Here is a 20,310-nt window from a genome sequence, read left to right as displayed (position 1 = left end):
AATATTCTAAAATATTTGTGAACTCATTTTTAAATAAAAATAGAAAAATATCCCAACACCGGCGATGTGCATCAGCTAGGACCACGTACCCTTCAAAAAAAAATGATACCAAGAAATGTTTTTTTTTGTGGAACATGACTTGGTTACCATAATCAGGATTTAAGGGATTGAAAAGTGTGATTCTTCTTGCTGAAAGTTCGCAATCCAAATCCTCTAAATGCAAACACTAATCTTTTCTTTGGGTTGATAATCACCTCCCAACAGATAATTTACTAGAACTATCAAAAGCACCGTGATTCGCAAATGTTGCCTCATAATCAAGCATCAACTACTTTTCTGTTCCTTTTGGTGACAGTAGAAATGAAGGAAGCAACCAAAAAATAAAGGGTGGGGGGAAGATACGTTCATGTATATTTTGAAAAATGAAATATTTAGAGCATATAATTCTAAAGTAAGCATTTTTAGCTCATCCGAGATTGTATCCACAAATATTCATAGAAAAGGAATCTGAAAAACATTTCCTGTTGCAAATTATGAGATGATTTGGAAAATCTTTTGGTCTTTTCACAAGATATTCAAGAACTGAATAATACACGATAACGCAATCATCCAATGATGATACTAGCAGGATTTTTCACTATGATACTAATGCCACAGTAGCATTTTGTTGTTTCTGAAGAACTATATAGAAGAGGGGTATTATTTAAGCATCCTAATAGCAGTGTGAAACCCTTAGCCTGTATCTAATAGGAGCGTCATGGATCTACCGTAACAGCAAAAGATCTCTGTTAATTTCAAAATGGTCTTACAAATAGGCGAATTTCATCTTTCTTTCTTTTTTTTTTTTGTCAAAAATTTATACTTATTTTCCATACTTCCCCATGTATGCAAGCTGTAACCTCGTTGGCCTACCAGCAGCCCCTAGATTCCATAGGTAAACAAGGACCACAACATGCTCTCTGAGATGCCAGTAAGTTGCCCACAACTATGTAAAGACATCAGAAGATCCAAGTCACCAACACTGGGGAGAGAATATGAAACAAGAAAAGCAGTGAAAGAGTAGGAAGAATGAAAATGTGCATCACGGTATGATGCCACTAGAACAAGAACGTCCCAGAATCACGAAGTGTTGAATGTTCTACTGGAAATAGTGGGTTGAAGCAGCCAGTAGAAGCTCCCTTGAATAATTGGAATCTATATGTGTTCTAATTATCTCCTGACAGGATCATGCTGATTAGGGCCAAAATGTAAACAGTGACACGTACAAGCTGCTTAACATACAGCAAGGCCTTAGAACCAAAACTTAGGCAGTGACACGTACAAACAGTGACCTTATTCTGCAAGTGCGAAGGTCAACACATTGCATGACATGCAAACAGAAGATCACAATCCAAAATTTAATCGTCGATGTTTACAAAGCAAGAGGAAAATTTTCCAGTGTTCTCTTCATAAGGATTTCTGATCTGTAGTTTCTCTAGGCCAACAGGGTATTGCTGTAGTCATCCAATCTTTCCATTTAGGTGATGTTCCCCCCAAACTCTTCTATGCTCTGACAAAGTGGGAGAAGATTATCCTCCATATGCTTCAAAGTAGATGGGGAATTTTCTCACCTGCCAAGAAGAATGGAAAGTTTCATAACTTACCTACCAACAGATGGCTGCTCTACATTGTATAAAATTCAAAATTAGACATTTCAACACATTTGGTTGAAACATTTACTAAAGGATCTGTATACAGAGTTCGTGTAACCTCCTTCCAAAGCAACTAATATTCTAGTCTCTTTGTACTTGCCACTACAAAAGAGAAAAATGATCCAAGCAGCAAGGTAGATCAAAACAAGGGGGACAAAACAACAAGAGGAGAAACATACAAAATATGTCATGCAAGAGAAACATTTCATCATTGAACATCTGTGGAACCCAAGGCTGCCCATTTATCCTGAATCATATACATAAGACTGATTAGCTTCTAATAGACATTGCACCCTAAGGATACATCAATATAGGTTTGTCGACAAGGGCAAACATAAACTGCTTGTGTCAACTATCAGACACATTGGAGAATGAAAGAAATTGGATGATGATGTAGCTGATCAAGTCAACTACCTGTGAATATTCGGGAAATAAAATAAAAACACAAAGATGAAGAGGAGGAGAAACAATTAAAACTGAAACTGTATAACTATTGAGTACAACAGGGTCACTTCTTAGGAGCAAGAGAAGCATCCAACCTTCACTACAAAGGAATTGAACTCTAGACTCCTGGCCTAATGGCCTGGTTGGCCTTATATAAGTGGGTTTGAGGAAAGTGAGTGGTAACCTTACCTTTTACTGCCTTCAGCCTATCCGTTACCCACACAGTTCCTCTCTTCCAGAGGAAAAAAAAGACAGATGCATCAAGTTCTTCCCCCTTGGAGAATACCTTGCCCTCAAGGTGTGAAATCTTGAAAATGCTTCTAGATTTCTTCTGAAACTTTTTAGATGCCTGAAACTGATCCCATTCCTCCATCCAGTGAGCTAGTCAGTGCACAGATGTCATGCCTAGCATGCCCTGTGTGCTATCCCAAAATCCTAAATGGTTGTACCAGTGCTGTATGTATCATATGATCCGAAGGTGCATCTTACAATACGTATGGTAACTTTTGGAAAAGTCGATACACTACACCCCTTTTCCAATATAGGGTATTTAAGAGTCGTCTATAAGTATTTTCATTCTTTTGAAGTTATATGACTTCAGACAATCCCGCATAAAAATGGTGCACAAGAGTAAGGAAAATGATTGATTGAAAATCATCTATAAGTATTATAATCAGATGATGAATGATGTGTATATGACAGTTGATTATTTTCATTTATTACTGCATTAAAAACATTTTCATCTTGTAATGTACAACATTTTAAACTTGTTTTTTAATGTGTCATAACATTATGATCAAGTTATGTTATCTTGATGAATGTTCATTCCTATAGGACTATGGTGTATCCACTCTTCCCAACCAAATAGCCTGCATAACAACCCTGTAACTGCATAGAAGGCCGTCCATAACCAGCATATTAAGGGTCGTCTGGACCAATTATTAGTGTGCAGTATTATAGGAATACTTGGTCCAAGCCAGAAATTTTGTCCAATTATGGGGTTGGTCAAGACAATGGTTAATAAGCTCAGTCTGCCCATCAGATTGAGACTAATATGCTGTGCTATGTGCTATAATCAGATGATGAATGATGTGTATATGACAGTTGATTATTTTCATTTATTACTGCATTAAAAACATTTTCATCTTGTAATGTACAACATTTTAAACTTGTTTTTTAATGTGTCATAACATTATGATCAAGTTATGTTATCTTGATGAATGTTCATTCCTATAGGACTATGGTGTATCCACTCTTCCCAACCAAATAGCCTGCATAACAACCCTGTAACTGCATAGAAGGCCGTCCATAACCAGCATATTAAGGGTCGTCTGGACCAATTATTAGTGTGCAGTATTATAGGAATACTTGGTCCAAGCCAGAAATTTTGTCCAATTATGGGGTTGGTCAAGACAATGGTTAATAAGCTCAGTCTGCCCATCAGATTGAGACTAATATGCTGTGCTATATGCAATTTGGTTCCTTGCATCTTGAAATAATTTTCTCCAAAAAGTGCTCAAGAAGACTGTGTCCTGATCGCTTATGATGGACCTGAGCATTCATGCAGCTTGCCAATGTTTTTGCGAAAAGCTTCGACAACACTCCTAGAATTGTAAGGATTGACCAAAGGTATAACATTGCGATATTTGGAAAGCCCGATCAACATCCAATATAACCAGTTTACCCTGTGCCTTTGGTAGTCTTTCAATGAATTCATGGTGGTATCCTCCATGCTTGATCAGGAATGGACAGGGGTTGAAGTTTTCCCGGTGTCTTCATGGGTTCATACTCGTTACGTTGACCCATGCAGGCTTCTACAGGAGCTCTGATTCTCTGTTACATGCCAGGCCAGTAGAATGTAGCCTTCACCCTTTGATAAGTCTTCTCCACTTCTCCATAGCTGCTTATGAGGTAGCATGGAGGTGCGCAACAATTTTTTAGATCAATTGTGAACCAGCTGAGTAGTGGATCCCCAATAGAGTGCCTTGAAATTTGTCCCTCTAATGCATTTATCTTTTGCTTCAGACTTAGTATCCCTGAATGACTTCGGTGTTCCTATCCTTCTATAATTTGAAAACTAATAGCCATGGTCAAACATTCACCTGTTTCAAATCGCTTGTGTGACAGCTGCTGGACTGTTTTCAGCTCCACGCTAATACCACACTTTGAAATTGTACCCCACTAATTTGGTGATCTAGTGTTACCACTTACCAGGTCAGGGTTGATCTAGTGTTACCAGGTTAGGGTTTCAACTTTCAACAGCTTGGCTGGGTAAGTATTGCAGATTGCAAGTCATAGTCATGAAACACTAGCCCAGCAGATAATGATACTAAACAGGCTATGGATGCCTTTGCTTGGAAAGAACATCCACTGCACCTATTGTTGAGGCATCGATCTCCAAACTCTCCAATCCGAAGGGCTGAAAGTACTTGAGTAACATCATAACTGGTTGAGATATCATTGCCACCTTTTGTTGCTGGGGCATGCCTCCCGGATGAAAACATACATTCATATATCCTTCAAATCCTAGAGAATTCAAGAAATATTTCATATTCCTCTATTTGGTCAACTTTCCCTGCTTCTCAGTCCACTAAGTACCTGTGGAGCTGCCTGCATTGATGGCTTGGCAACTACTTATCATCACAGTGATAGCATGGCTCTTTCAGTGCTCCTGCGTTTGTGGGTTCAAACTTTCTTTACCACCGTAGAATAATTCTCCACTGCTTCTGGTGGTTTTCTTTAATGGGAGCATTTCCTTCTCACTGACATGCTCCCCTAGTGGTTGTTTGGGCAAACTGTAGGCCTTAAATCATGGAGGAATTTCTTTCATGTATTTCTGTAGTCTGTAGACTCTGTACTACCTTGGCAAGCTCGAGACCTTCTAGAAGAAATTTTTTTGGCTGTGCTGTTTGGACTTCTATGTGTAGACCTTCCTTAAGGCCTACAACAAACGCTTTGATTAGAGCCTCGAATGTCCACTTGTCCCCATGTGCCTTTCCTTTCAAAAGTGCCTTGGTGTTCATGTACCAACCCCATAGTTGGATCTTCAAATGCACCATCTTGAAATCCACATGCATGGAAGGGTTGAACCATGTGGTGACTCCCCTCGCAAATTCTCCCACTCTGGCCTCCCATGAAGACCTTCAAATCAACTGTAGGACCTACAAAAAATCCTCTTCCAGGTGAATACCAACATGGATTACTCTTTGGTCCTTGACTATTCCTTGGTGTATTCCACCGAGAAAATCTAGCTCATTGGGTCTTCCCTGTTCACTCAGGGAATTTCAATTTAGTCGTCTTTATCAGTCCAATCCATTCCACCATGCTTTGGTTTCTGAGGGGACTGATCACTATTGAACCTTCCCTTTTCGTTGGTGACTATCTCTCATTTTGATCTGCCATCGCTAGGGAGTATGAATCAAGTGTGCAGATGCCCCTTTCTTGGCTGCCCCTGATCCCCATGCCAATTTGAGCCTTCACTGTTGAGGTTTGTGGTGTTAGGGTGTAATATGACCTTATGCACCAAGTTTTGTAGCTTACCTTTTTGCCCTAAAGATGCTAATTTATTTGTCTAACTCATTCACAAGTGCTTCTAGCCTGTTGCTTTCACCCTCAACTGTCCCGCTGTATGACTCAATCGTACATCAGACTTTCTATAGTTTTAGCTGCCAGCTGGTGAGGGTGGAGACTAGTCCCTAGGATGTGACTTGTTCAACCATGGCTTTGATACTAGAACTAATGGAGCTGATCAGCTACTTGTGAGTATTCAGGAAATGGAAGCGCAACATGGAGAGAAAATAAGGAAAAATAATGGAAACTGAATGTATGCACTGAGGATAGCCAAGGGCTCTCGTCTTTGGAGAGAAGACTCCAACCTTTGCCAAAAAGGAATTAAACTCTGGACTGTTGGCCTAATGTCCTAATTGGCCTTATATGAGTGGTTTGACAAAAATAAGTGGCAACATTACTTTCTGGTGCCTCGACCCAATCCATTACCCACAAAGACCCCTTATAGGAAAATGAAATATACAATGTATACCTTATTTTTGTTAAAAGATCTATCAGGTAGTTAAAAGGTTTATAACGTACACTTATTTTGTTCCACTGATCATGCCAAACTATTTTTTCCTTTCATTACAGGTCCTTATTGTTAAGACGTGTTTATACTCAGTATTAGGCTTGAGAGGGCACTTGTGTAATAATGTTTCTTTTAATGACTTTCTTGTAACTTATCCCTCTCCTCTAGTCTATATAAAGAGGAGTTAGGGATTCTTTCGATGTTAATCAAAGATTAGTTCTCTTAACTTCATCATGGTATCAGAGCTCCAGCCGTCTCCTCCTCAGCGAGTTGTCGCCGACTGAGCGGCGCCGGCCGCCGCCTCATCGGCGTCAGTCGCCGCCGCCGCCCTTTGCCGCCCTGTCCATTGCCGCCTCGCCCTTTGCCGCCCTGTCCATTGCCGCCTGATCCATCCCTGCTGCCCCTCGTCGCCCTACCCATTGTCTGCCTGCGCCGCCTCCGCCTGTGCCTCCTGCGCCCGTCCGCCTGCGCCGCCGCCTCCGCCTGTGCCTCCTGCGCCCGTCCGCCTGCGCCGCCGCCGCCGCCCGTCTGCCTGCGCCCGTCCTCCTGCGCCCGTCTGCCTTCGCCGCCGCCTCAACGCTGATTTTTTTTTCCTCTCTGCATCTTTCCGCTGCATGCTGCTCCGCCGCTGCTCTGCACGCTGCTCCTCCGCTGCACGCTGCTCCGCCGCTGCTCCGCCGCTGTTCTGCCGCTGCTCTGCCCGTGGTTCTGCACGCTGATTTTCTTCTCACCGTCGTCTCTGGTATCTCTCTTCGTTCAGCTCTGCTGTTGCCTCTTCTCGCCGATCGGACTTCTGGATTGCTACCTGCGTTAACTGCATATTGCTTCATGATCAGCATGTTGTCTTTCGATATGTGATTGTATTCTTTTGCCTGCACTTCCTATTCCGTGGCTCGGTTTCCTCCTTTGTGTTGAAAGATGTCTGAAATTAGTAGTGGCGCTAATACCTCTTCCTTTGTATCGTCGGGAGAGATGAAGAGTTCCCCATTTTCCAGCATTATCACCAAAATGGATGGGGGTAATTACGAGATGTGGGCCATGCAAGTAAAAAGAACTTTGATCGCCCATGAGAAGGAACATCTCATATTGGAGCCCGAGCCCGTACAGAAGGTAGGAAAATATACTACTTGGTTTAAAGATAATTCATTGGTTATGGTATGGATTGTTGGTACTCTCTCACAAGAAATTGCAAATGAAGTCTTGCACAAGGACAGTGCAAAGGATATGTGGGATTCCCTTGCTGCCACTTATTCACAGGCAAGAAATGAAACGCGCATTATGCAGCTTCATCATGATATCCATCAGATGCGACAAGATGGCAGACCTCTTCACACTTATTATTCTAGTCTCAAGTCCATGTTTGAGAGACTGAATAGCTACTTTCCCGCATGCAAGTGTGAACAACAAAAGGCATACAGAGATATGCTTATGGTAGGGGTCTTTCTTTCTGGTTTAGACTCTGTTTATGAATCCGCAAAGAACCAAATGCTTACTAGTCCCTCGATTCCTCCTATTGATGAGGCTTACAGTAGGCTCAGCAGAATTCCGATCTCTGCATCGACTGTTCCTGATACCACTTCTGCTATGCTTGCTACTCGTGGCAGAGGAGGACCCTTTTTTGCCAGAGGACGAGGGGGCCGTGGCCGTGGCAATACCCCTTCGCGCCCTGTATGTCAGTTTTGTCACCGCATTGGTCATACTGTGGATAAGTGTTGGCAGAAACATGGTCGTCCAGCTTTTGCAAATCAGACTGTATCTACTGATTCTCCTGAGCAGCCTAAGCCTCAGCACACTGCCTCCTCCAGTGAGTTGCATGTAGATGACATTCTCTCTCAGTTGAGGCACTTGATTGGCGACAGCGCCCATCCATCCCCTGGTCCGACCACTTCTACTGTTCCTACCGCTGCGAGTGCTTCTTCATCTGGTATGTATTCTGCCTGTACAGTCTGCTCTCCTCCTGACACTACAGATTGGCTTATTGATTCTGGTGCATCGACACATCTCTGTGGGGATAAGATGCAATTCACCTCTTACGTCCCTACTCCACCGGGTCGTTCGGTTATTCTAGCAGATGGAAAAGATTCACCAGTTGTTGGACATGGAGAGGTCCAACTTACTTCATCATTGCTGCTGCAGCACGTTCTTCATGCACCAGAATTCCCCCATAGCCTACTTTCTATCAGTCAGATTACCAGAGACTTAAATTGTCGTGCTATATTTGACTCTTCCTCTCTTGTGTTTCAGGATATACTGACGGGCAGGGTGATTGGCAGTGGCCGTGAACAGGGAGGTCTCTACAGGCTAGTGCACTCCTTTCCCTTTGCTGGATCTACCTCGTCGGGGTCGTCCTCATCCTCGGCTTATACTTGGCATTTACGTTTTGGACATCTCCCGTTTCAGAAACTGCTGCATGTTCTCCCTCAGCTGTCTCATAAGTCGTCTTTTCAATGTGAGTCTTGTCAGTTAGGCAAACATCATCGGTCATCCTTTCCTCCGCGGTCTAGTAGAAGTAGCCACTCTGTGTTTGAGTTACTTCATTTTGATGTTTGGGGCCCGAGTCGTACTCCTGACCTTCAGGGTCATCGGTATTATCTTGTTGCTGTTGATGATTACAGTCGTGTTAGTTGGGTTTTTCTTATGAAACACAAATCTGAAGCGGGTCATGTAATCAAAAATTTTATCAATGAAATTCTGACTCAGTTTGATACTTGTGTCAAGATTGTGCGCTCTGACAATGCTCTTGAGTTCTGTGCTTCCTCTTTAGAACAATTTTTCAGGGATAAGGGTATCATTCACCAAACTTCTTGTGCCTATACTTCTCAACAAAACGGGGTTGCTGAAAGAAAACACCGCCATATTCTTGATGTCGCCAGAACCATTATCATACACAGCCATGTTCCCCATTCTTATTGGGGAGATGCTGTTCTTACAGCATGCTATCTTATTAATCGCATGCCGTCATCCGTGTTGGGAGATCTTATTCCTTTCTCTGTTCTTTTTCCTGACAGAGAATTGTTTTCTGTTGCACCTCGTATTTTTGGATGTGTTGCCTTTGTTCAGTTACTTGGTCCTGGGCGAGATAAGTTATCCCCTCGGGCTATCAAAACGATCTTTGTTGGTTATTCCCGCACTCAAAAGGGATATCGTTGTTATGATCCTTCTACTCGTCGATATTATGTGAGTGCTGATGTTACATTTTTTGAGTCCACCTCTTATTTCTCTCCCAATGGAACTCAATTAAGGGTGCCTGAATTTAGTGATGAAGTCCACCTTCCTTTACCTCTCATGAGTTATCCACAACCCGTTGCTTCGCGTTTTGGGGCTATCTACCAACGTCGCACTAAACCTGTTCAACCTGCCCCCTGTGCTCCTGTGCCTTCACCCAGCATGCCCAAGGTACTTCCTGAACACACAAATCCTGCTGACCATTCTTTATGTGATGATGCCACAGGGGACTCTCCAGAGCATGCTACTGGTCCTCATATTAATGAACTTGATATGCCTATTGCTCAAAGGAAAGGCAAACGCAGTTGCACTATGCATCCTCTCTCTGGTCATTTGTCCATGGCTCGACTCACTCCTACTTACCGCCAGTTTGTCAAGGGACTGTCGGCTGTAGCTCTTCCACAGACTCCTATGGACGCTCTTTCTGATCCCAAATGGGCCGCAGCTATGCAAGAAGAGATGGATGCCCTTCAGTCTAGAGGCACCTGGACACTAGTTACTCCTTCATCTGATGCAGCTATTGTTGGTTGTCGATGGGTATTTACTGTTAAATACAGAGCAGATGGCAGCATTGAGAGATATAAGGCTCGCCTGGTTGCAAAAGGCTATACTCAGACTTATGGGGTTGATTATTATGATACCTTCTCTCCTGTGGCACGACATGCTTCTTTACGGGTTCTTCTCGCTGTTGCCGTCAGCAAGAATTGGTCTCTATCACAGCTTGATGTCAAAAATGCCTTTCTGTATGGTGACCTACATGAAGAAGTGTATATGCAGCAACCACCAGGGTTTGTTGTTGAGGGGGAGTGTCAGAAAGTGTGTAGATTAAGAAAGGCAATTTATGGTCTGAAACAAAGTCCTCGAGCTTGGTTTCAAAAATTATCAGAGAATATTGAGTATGAGGGCTTCAGACGTTCTTCGGCTGATCATTCCCTTTTTGTCAAGAAAACTTCTACAGGTACAGTGATAGTTCTTGTCTATGTTGATGATATCATTGTTACAGGGGATGATATTCAGGGGATTTCCAACATCAAGGGCGTCCTTGGACGACACTTTGTCACCAAGGATCTTGGTGAGCTACGCTATTTCCTAGGTATTGAGTTTGCCAGAAATCAGAAGGGTCTTATCATGTGCCAAAGGAAATACGTTACTGATGTCTTGCAAGAGACAGGTATGCTAGGATGTCGACCTGCCTCTACACCCATGGACATCAATACTCGCTTGTATAATGATGATACTGAAGATGTTGATGCTAGACAATATAGAGGGATTGTTGGGAAGCTCCTATATATCACTGTTACTCGACCTGATATTGCCTATGCTGTCAGCAGAGTGAGTCAATTTATGGATAAGCCCAAGAAAGTCCATTGGGATGCTGCCATGATGATTCTCAGGTATCTGAAAAATTCACCAGGAATGGGACTCTTCTTTCAAAATGGTACATCTCTCACTATATCTGTGTATGTTGATGCTGATTATGCGGGATGTCACCTTGACAGAAAATCCACTACTGGGTTTTGTGTGTTTATTGGATCCAACTTGGTTACATGGAAGAGTAAGAAGCAGACAGTGGTTGCCAGATCAAGTGCAGAATCTGAGTATAGAGCAATGGCTCAGGCTACTGCTGAAGTTATGTGGGTTAGATCTCTGATGTTGGATCTTACTGTGGAAGTGCCTCTTCCTATGCAATTGTTAGGTGATAACAAAGCTGCTCTGTTTATTGCTAATAATCCTGCTTTCCATGAGAGAACCAAGCATGTTGAAGTTGATTGTCACTATATCAGAGACATGATTCAAAAGGGGTTTGTAAGCACCTCCCATATTTCAACTACAGGGCAAACTGCTGATATTTTTACTAAAGCTCTTGCAAGAGGACCATTCCAAAGTTGTTGTTCCAAGTTGAGCTTGTTTGACATATACGCTCCAACTTGAGGGGGAGTGTTAAGACGTGTTTATACTCAGTATTAGGCTTGAGAGGGCACTTGTGTAATAATGTTTCTTTTAATGACTTTCTTGTAACTTATCCCTCTCCTCTAGTCTATATAAAGAGGAGTTAGGGATTCTTTCGATGTTAATCAAAGATTAGTTCTCTTAACTTCATCACTTATTCCTTTTATAGAAGTTGACTTCAACTCTTCAAGTGAACCATTACACATGGGAAGTGAAAATTGACAACAACCTAGGATCTCCCCCTTGAACTCATTAAGCTTGTGGTTATGAAGGATGGCAGTAACTTACGGACATAGGACAGCCAGCCCAAACTCAATGCTAATTCATTGGCCATGTGAACACCAATGCACAAAGCAGTAGCATAGGCATGAAGATGACTTCAACTCTTCAAGTGAACTATTACACATGGGAAGTGAAATTTGACAAGAACCGAGGATCTCCCCCTTGAATAAGCAAATTGTGGTTATGAAGGAGGGCAGTAACTTACGGACATAGGACGGCCAGCCCAAACTCAATGGGAATTCACCGGCCATGTGAACACCAATGGTCCAATGCACAAAGCAGTAGCATAGGCATGAAGATGACTTGGAAATGGTTGTTCATTGAAAGATAATAGATTGAAGCAACAAATATAGAGGTAGTAATTCCTGTACAGCACAACCTGGGCAGCAACTCAATCATCAGTTCTACATTCTTCTGGAGCAAGTCCCTGTTACTAGTAGCTATATCAGTGGAGCAAGAGACTTGCATCCATAAATTCATGTTAGTCCACCATAGGATCATTTTCTTTTAATCTTATAGAATGAATCTTATTTCTTATTCACTGAAAAGAGGTATCGGTTTGTTCAAAATCTTAAAGCATGAAAACATTACCAGTAAAATCACATTGAAAACTGATTAACTCCTTATTTATGAATAGGATCTAAATGGTTCTATTGCTTGTTGCATCAACATACTTTAAGATACTTAATAAAAACTCGCAAGTTTTTAGTAAAACCTTTGACAACTTCCTTTTTGTTCATTGTTATTTGGATGTTCTCAGCATAACTCACGTGTTACATATCTCACTACTGATTGGTCAGCTATGGTGCTGCTGTTATAGGAATCAAAATTTGTTAATTATGTAAATATACTGTTTCTTAGTATTTCAATCTTCATGTTAACATGTGTCTTTAGGAAGCGTTCTCCACACACTTAGGAATCAAAATTTTGAAATTCTTATTTTCACACATTCAAAGCTAGACAGTGAGTTCCCAAGATAGATAGAAGAGGTAGCGCCTAGCGCCTAAGCGAGTCTAGGCAAAAAAGGCGGTCAATTTTTTTTAAAATTTTTTCAGTTAGACTAATATGTCAAGTTATTTTGATTAACTATTACTAATATCTGAAATGTGGGGAATAGTAATATAACAAGCATAATTAACTTAAACAATAAAAAATTAACTGTTGACTTCATTGAATATGCAGAATCAACAGAAGAAGTATAACATTACTCATTAATTGTAATCTAATACAAGAAACAAAAGAAAAGACTAAATTTAATCTTTGGAAGAAGGAATGTAAATCCGCAAGAAGGCTTTAATCCATCACTACTTAAAGAAAGACATAATATAAAAAAAAAAAGACTAACAGTGCATAATAGTATACATATAAGTATACAACAGTAACAATCAATATAAGTACATCACCATACTAGACTAACTATATATATATATATATATATATATATATAGGTTGATGCAATACCATATAACAGGTATAACAATACTACATATTATATAACAGACTAACAATATATACATATATATATATATATATATATATATATATATATATAGGTTGATGCAATACCATATAACAGGTATAACAATACTACATATTATATAACAGACTAACAATATATACATATAATAGGTTGATGTAATAGTATCATTGTTGTACGTATTGTACGATACGTACCATCGCTTTTAAAATTTATGATACGATACACCACCTGTATCACAAACAGGTGGTGTATCATATGTGTATCGCATGTCATGCGACACACAAGCTATATCGTACGATACAGGGTGATACACCTTGTGTCGTACGATACATGTCTATTTTGAAAAATATGGGGTTAAAACCACCCTTTTTCAAACTAATTTTTAAAACTTGCCTCCTTCTTCATTTCTAAACATATCTAATAGTTGAAGAAGGGAGAGATTGTGGCAATTTTCAAAAGGAATAATCAGTTTCACCATGAAATCGTCGATTGAGGGCAGATTTATACATGGATGATTGATTCATGTTTAGATAATAGGGTTTATATCTTGTACGAAAGATGAAAATTAGAATGAGATGATAAAGATTATGAATGAAGCTGTTTTCATTTGTTATTTGCATTATTGAACAATGTTGTCTTGCGATGTGATGTATAGTGTCCGTAAAACTTGGTTTTTGATGTGTTATGGATCTTATGACTTACTCATGAATTATTATGTAAATCATCTAATTTATTATGTTTCTTCATGTCTTAGATCATGTTGTGTTACTATACGATATTATGACCACATATTAATGTTTGTGAAGTAACTTCATACCTTTCATAAACCTGCCATTCTGTATAACATGTTTTTTTTCATTAAAACAAACATATTTTTTATTTTTCTTGATTAATCTGATTTTTTTCTATTTCTTTTTTATAAATTTACGATACATATACGATACTTTACGATACAACGTATCTATTGGCCGGACCAATACGGCTGACAATATGTTTTTACAACACTGAAATAATATATAACATGTATAACAGACTCTACATAACAATATATACATATAACACGTATCAGAATTTATGTCACATGGCGCGGGTACGATACGGGTACGCGGACACGGCGAATTTTATATTCTAAAAAGTTAAAACTGATAAAATAAAAAAACATAAAATTAATAATTCACTCTTACAATCTCATAAGAAAGAAAGTCTCAAACAAAAGTACAAAACATTAACAAAACATTGTTTATCAGTTTGAAACCCTAGCTTTTGATATCGAAAAGAAAGAAAAAAACCGCCGGACACCACCGGACGTCGCCGTGGATCGCCGGACCTCATCGCCATCGCCCGCCATTTTTGTTGAACTCTGTTGTCGCTGGTTACAAGCACACTCAGTCGTCAACGGTGTAAAGGTCGAGCGTGAAAAAGCCATCGTAAAGAAAGTCAAGGGTTAAAAAGGTCGGGCTACAAAAGTGGTTCGGATCTGGTCTGACCCAGACCCGATCCAAAACGTATCCTACCGTGTCCACATGTCGGGATCGACATGTCGGAGTGTCGACACCGGTACGCGGCCCATTTTGCCGTGTCCGTGTGTCGTAGATCAGAATACATATTACAGGATTAACAAATTGCATTACAATAGAATTTAACATAATAGTATACACATATAAGTTTGTAACAGGTACAAAAAATTAGCAATACCCATAACTATATGATATAAATACGTAACATAACCATACTATGTATACATAACAGGTATGAGGTATCACAATACTATATAACAGACAAAGTGACTAACAGCAATGTTATAAAAGGTGTAGCGTATCGCGTATCGGTCGGGCTGACCTATACGCTGTATCGTAACGTATCGTAAACGTAGCGTAGCGTATCGTAAAATTAATTTTTAAATTTTAAAAAATATTTAAAAATCAGAAAAAAATAGAGAAAAATTATTAAAAATATGAAAAAATAAACAAAAAATCAGAAATCAAGAAAAATATATTCAAATATAAAAAAGATCATCATACATAAGGAACATTCATGTGTGTCAACAACACATTCAAAAATTAGAAATTAGATATTCAAAATAACGTAATAAGCATCCATCACAATTTTAAACTTGAAAATTTTATAGAATCTTAAGACTTAGAGTTTTAGGACTTTGAGTTTTAGGACTTATATTACATCACAATTTTACAAGTTCAAAACATATAGTTATCAACTTATCATCTTTCATGATTTAACGATAATATTTTCCAAATCGATGAATCCTTGGTTATTTTTGATGAAAATGTACAAAATCTTTCCCTCCTACGTCTCTTGGAGTCTTTAAATACAAGAAGAGAGAGAGGGAGGAGTGTTTAAACTTTAAAAAATAAAAAAATTTGTGTTTTAACCCGTATCGTACGATACGGGGGTGTATCGCCCGTATCGTACGATACGGCCCCCGTATCGCACGTATCGTGCGATACGTGTACGATACGGATGCGTATCGTCTTTAAACAGCGTATCGTATAGGTTTTCTTGACCTATACGATACGTATCGTACGATACGCGTCCGTATCGTACGATACGTATCGTACGATACGCGTCCGTATCGTACGATACGGATAACATTGACTAACAGTATATACATATATGATATAAGAGTATAATCAACATAACAATACATAAAAATACATAATCAATACAAAATAAAGTACATAACAACATATAGTCAATTAACTATTAGAAACTTTAATTGAAAGGAAATGTGACTTTTCACTTTCCCAAGGACTAGGCATGTTGGCACCTAGGCTTGCCTAGGCACCAGCCTAGGTGCCAACACATATCCCATCACCCAAGTGGTGGGCTTAGACGACGAGTGTGGAATGATGCTTAGTCCACGCCTAGGCCTCCTAGGCAAGGCCTTAACAACATAGAGAGAAGCTTCAAGTACTTATGCATAAAGAGAAACAGATGGAGAACATGCTGTAGAAAGTACAAACTATGGACAAAAGTAGAACAGATACTCTCAATTGGCTAAAGGGTTATGAGTTAGAGAACTTCTTAGCTTAAGGAGTTAAGGGTGCTTAATGAATATGAACTCACTCACCATGACAGGATATTGATACATTAGGTAAAATGCTAGGAAAACAAAACTTTAAAAAGGAAAAAGGGTCTACTTTTTTTATGACCTAGGAACTTTTTAACTCCTGCATTGTATTCAAGAGTTACAATTTAAAAATGACAACAATTTAGTGTTAAATGTTTACGGCCTTGTCCACTATCTATAGCAGAACTGGCAGATTTTCCTCAATGAACAAGTACATGCACATTTTGAGTCCCTTGGGGTATATGTCAACCAGAAGCCTTATTTATCTATGATGTTATTCAAACAAAGGAACTGATTGAAATATTTTTATAGAGCTTTAAACATAGATTTCTTGTGCAGAAGCCAACATTCAACTACTTACATGGAAGCTAAATCACAAGGGATATTGGTTGGTTCATGACCTCCAAAAATATTCCTCGTACGGAAATGGAAGGTCAGTTGGAAACAAAATGAGAAAGCAATAGTAAAGTATATTGACGAACCACCCTTTCCTGAACTGCCTATCGAACAGAATGTAACAAGAAACAAGAAGATGAAACCATATTGGTAGTAGACCATATGAAAATGGTAATTGAATCCAGCATTCAAATCATGAGCACACAGATTGCTAAATTAGCCAACAATGAGATAAAGCTTTAAAAACAAGCACTCCACGATAAGGAGAAATCAATGCTAATCATAACGATACCTTGCGTCATCCTGTTGAAGTTAATCAGCAACCATTAACTATCCATGTTATAGTCAAACAAAAAACTGCCGCAAACTCTTCCTATCATTGAACACCATATCCATGAAGAACAAGTCCTTGAGCAATGACATCTCGTGCTCTACTACATAGCTCATCAGCATTGTTACCCATTAAACTCTCGTGTATTATTACTCTAATAGATCCTGAATTCAAGATCGCTTCCTTTCCACTAGGCATCATCTTCCCAGTACCCATCAAGCTGATTGGCACAATTGGCGCTCCGGTCTTAGCAGCAACACTGAATGCTCCTTTCTGACAGTGAAAAGCCAAAAAGTAAGTCCTGTTGAAGCATTATAGACTGCTTGAATTTCAATTCTCACCTTAAACGGGCCCAACCTTCCATCCTTACTTCTCGTGCCCTCTGGGAAAAAGAAAACAGAAGCCCCTTTCTTCACAATATCTATACACCTCTTCAAACACTCCTATTTCTCTCAAACAGAACACATAGACAACTCAAGCAAACGAACATAGGGAACCGCAATTCATTAGTTACACAAAATTTCAAAAAATCAAAAAGCAAAGAAGAGTACCAATTGGCTCTTGTTATCCATTCGGCGCAATGGGATGAGACCCATTATAAACATAGCCCAACCAATGACGGGAATGAGGAAGATAGCCCTCTTGCTGATGAATTTAAAGGTCCTCCCCAAAGTCAGAAGCGTGTAGATATCCAAGAAACTCTGATGATTCGAGACGTAAACAGCCGGCAAATCTGGCGCAGGTAAATTCTCCAGTCCCTCAAACTCAATCTTGCAAAAGCAGTAAATTGATGCACTTGCCCAAATCTTAGCCACAAGGTGCTGAAATCTCCTTCTGTAGCGGTCGAACAATAGAACAAGGGGATGAACCATAACCATCAACAGGAACAACGGAATCGCCACGACTCCCGTCACAATGTAGAAACATATTCCCCGGATTCTCGAATAAAAGGAGACATCTAAAAACCAAGACCACTTCAGAGAGATAGATATATAGATAGAGAGAGAGAGGGAGAGAGAGAGTACCTGTGGAGAAATTGACAGAAGAAGAAGAAGAAGAAGCAGGGATCCCTGTGCCAGAAAGTTCTGCCTTTGCTGCACATTGCCTATTGGTATATCGCGATACTCTTGTGTGAGGAAAGCAGTAGTTGACCGACGCTGAATCTCGATGCCGGAGGACGCAGGAGAGGCCGGAATTCCCACTACTCTTCCCTCTCTGAAACCCTTCCAACAATCACCAAATCCATGTGAACACAACATCCACCTGAGAGAGAGCGAGAGAGAGAGAGAGAGAGAGAGAGAGTACCGGGGAAGATCGGCCGGGCGTGAAAATGAGGGCTTTTCAGGGAGATGGCAATGTTCTTCAAAGAAGAAGGAACCCATACGAAGTCCGGACAACTGAAAGAGGGACCGCAAATGGTGTTCATAGTCACGCCCTCCCTTCGTCTTCACAGTTTGGAGAAAATCACAGGGAAAAATTAGGTGCACGCGAGAGAAACGGGTCATCCGAACGACCACCAAGGCGCAAAGTGAGAGGACACGGACAGGGATCACCCAAACAGCTTCCAGACCGAAACTTGGAAAATGAATCTCAAGGACAGATTCATTCGGCCCCCTACAGGACATTAGCTTTCCCATCAGAGTCTGGTTCTTGTGAATTGCAGTCCCAGGCCCCCCGTCAATTTGGACTCAACTCATGGATCGCGTTACTCGAACTGGACCGGCAGCCAAGTACAAGCTACGTGCTTCCATTGCATTAAGGGTCGGCTTTTTCAAGCTTGCCCCGTGGCGTAAGGCGTTCTCCAAAGCCTTCAACGAGCCTGACATCTCTTGCTTTAGCGAAAGCGTTCATCATTATTCACAACTTTGATAGACCCTTCAAATACACAATAAAATGCCATCAAGCACCAATATATAATGAACTAATTTATGTGGAGGCTGTGTGGGCAGTTACCCAGGAGCAGACTTTCCCATGAGCGTTGTGTTGTGTTGTAGCACGCAAAAAATTGTGACGGCGTACCCAGACGAGGTGTTCAACGGTGAGAGGTAGAACAGTTGAATCACTTCAACAATGTTCTGGAATAAAATATAAAGGCATCCTTTGAGTGCATTCTCGTAGATCATTCATCAGTGCATTGCATTCCCATGAGTTTACATTCCCAGAGTAGTCTGTACATATTCTCGTTATTTGCACTCCTAGTTCCAAGAACACGAGCTCGCACGGTTAGGACTCTACTGCCCCAAAACACGGCATTTTAGTGCAGCATTTGTTGGGGCATGGAAGTTTGAATTCTAATTTCATGTGAACAGTAGCAGACTTCCACCAATTCAAACGGGATCCACAGTCTCGGCTCCAGCACGCCTATTGTCACAGGGATCACATGGTTTCAAGATTTACCAATGACAAAAAGTTTAACTCTTGTTCAGTTGTAAGTAACTCCTCTTGTTCAGTTGTTCAATTGTAAGCCACTCTACATCTTCAAGGGGGTTAGTGTAATAGATGAGACATGGACTAGTAGTAGTTAGTATTTATTTTGAATTTCTGTGACATCAACTATCTATGTTGCCAAAAAAAAAGTCACTTGCATGCAAGTTGAAATGCAGTGAGAATGACAACCTAAAGCACCAAAAGCAGGTCGTATACTTTATAAAAATGAGGAGTTAAATGAAAGCTTCAAAAAAAAAGCCATTGACATGCAAGTTAAAATGTAGTGGGAATGGCAACTCACGACAACTAAAGCACGTCTTGTACTTTATCGGATGATGGGTTGAATGGAAGCTTCAACCTTTTGTCGGGCTTACCCATAACTCCTCACCTTCTTGGAAATTTAAATGCTAAGCTTGTTTATTTAGGAGAAATATTTCAAAAAGAAAAAGCTTTATGTTAGCTGCATTATAGACACACTCCAGCGGTTGCAGAACCAGAAATATAACTTTAAAATGTGAAATGAAAATAAGAGAGCTTTTCTTTTATGCTAACCATTGTTTGTAGGAGAGAGAGCCAGAGAGTGGGGTGTGAAGTAAAAACTAGTTAAACAATTAAAATGTATAGTCAATAATACTTAGTTCATACTTATTAACTTTTTTATGACAACATAAAAACCTGTGACATCGTTTAATAGGTCATAATTACCTAAATATCTGTACCATTGAGCAATAAAGACTAAATACTTCAATAATTATAATCGATGACTACAATATATGGGCAAAAATTTGTATATATATTGTAACAATATGTAGTGAACAGTCTTATATATAAATGATAGTATTAGAATCAAGAAAAAATATTTTTTAAATAATATATAATTGGCAGTATATATATATATATATATATATATATATATAT

At 40.0% G+C, this 20,310-nt stretch overlaps 1 protein-coding gene across 1 annotated transcript; it reads right to left on the bottom strand.

Moving 5' to 3' along the window:
• Positions 1 to 1,170: 1,170 nt before the first annotated feature.
• On the bottom strand, positions 1,171 to 18,659 carry LOC116262845 (1-acyl-sn-glycerol-3-phosphate acyltransferase BAT2, chloroplastic-like). The gene is made up of 6 exons (XM_031642366.2): positions 18,271 to 18,659; positions 17,991 to 18,188; positions 17,517 to 17,923; positions 17,307 to 17,408; positions 16,927 to 17,238; positions 1,171 to 1,610 (listed from the first exon to the last, which is right to left on the bottom strand). The coding sequence occupies exons 1-5, from the start codon at positions 18,389 to 18,391 to the stop codon at positions 17,011 to 17,013; spliced, it is 1,056 nt and encodes a 351-aa protein (XP_031498226.1). The 5' UTR covers positions 18,392 to 18,659; the 3' UTR covers positions 1,171 to 1,610; positions 16,927 to 17,010.
• Between the last annotated feature and the right edge of the window lie 1,651 nt (positions 18,660 to 20,310).

Source organism: Nymphaea colorata, chromosome 10, assembly GCF_008831285.2.
Source record: "Nymphaea colorata isolate Beijing-Zhang1983 chromosome 10, ASM883128v2, whole genome shotgun sequence".
NCBI classification, from domain to species: domain Eukaryota; kingdom Viridiplantae; phylum Streptophyta; class Magnoliopsida; order Nymphaeales; family Nymphaeaceae; genus Nymphaea; species Nymphaea colorata.
Note: the sequence above shows the minus strand (reverse complement) of the source record. Positions and strands in the feature narration are given on the sequence as shown.

What these genes read in the sequence shown, in the direction of transcription:
- LOC116262845 (XM_031642366.2), bottom strand. Translation starts at nt 18,391, where the DNA reads ATGAACACCATTTGCGGTCCCTCTTTCAGTTGTCCGGACTTCGTATGG. An exon ending in TTCTGTCAATTTCTCCACAG is followed by an intron (nt 17,924 to 17,990) that starts GTACTCTCTCTC and finishes CTTGGTTTTTAG; the next exon opens with ATGTCTCCTTTTATTCGAGA. An exon ending in GAAGGTTGGGCCCGTTTAAG is followed by an intron (nt 17,239 to 17,306) that starts GTGAGAATTGAA and finishes TTTCACTGTCAG; the next exon opens with AAAGGAGCATTCAGTGTTGC.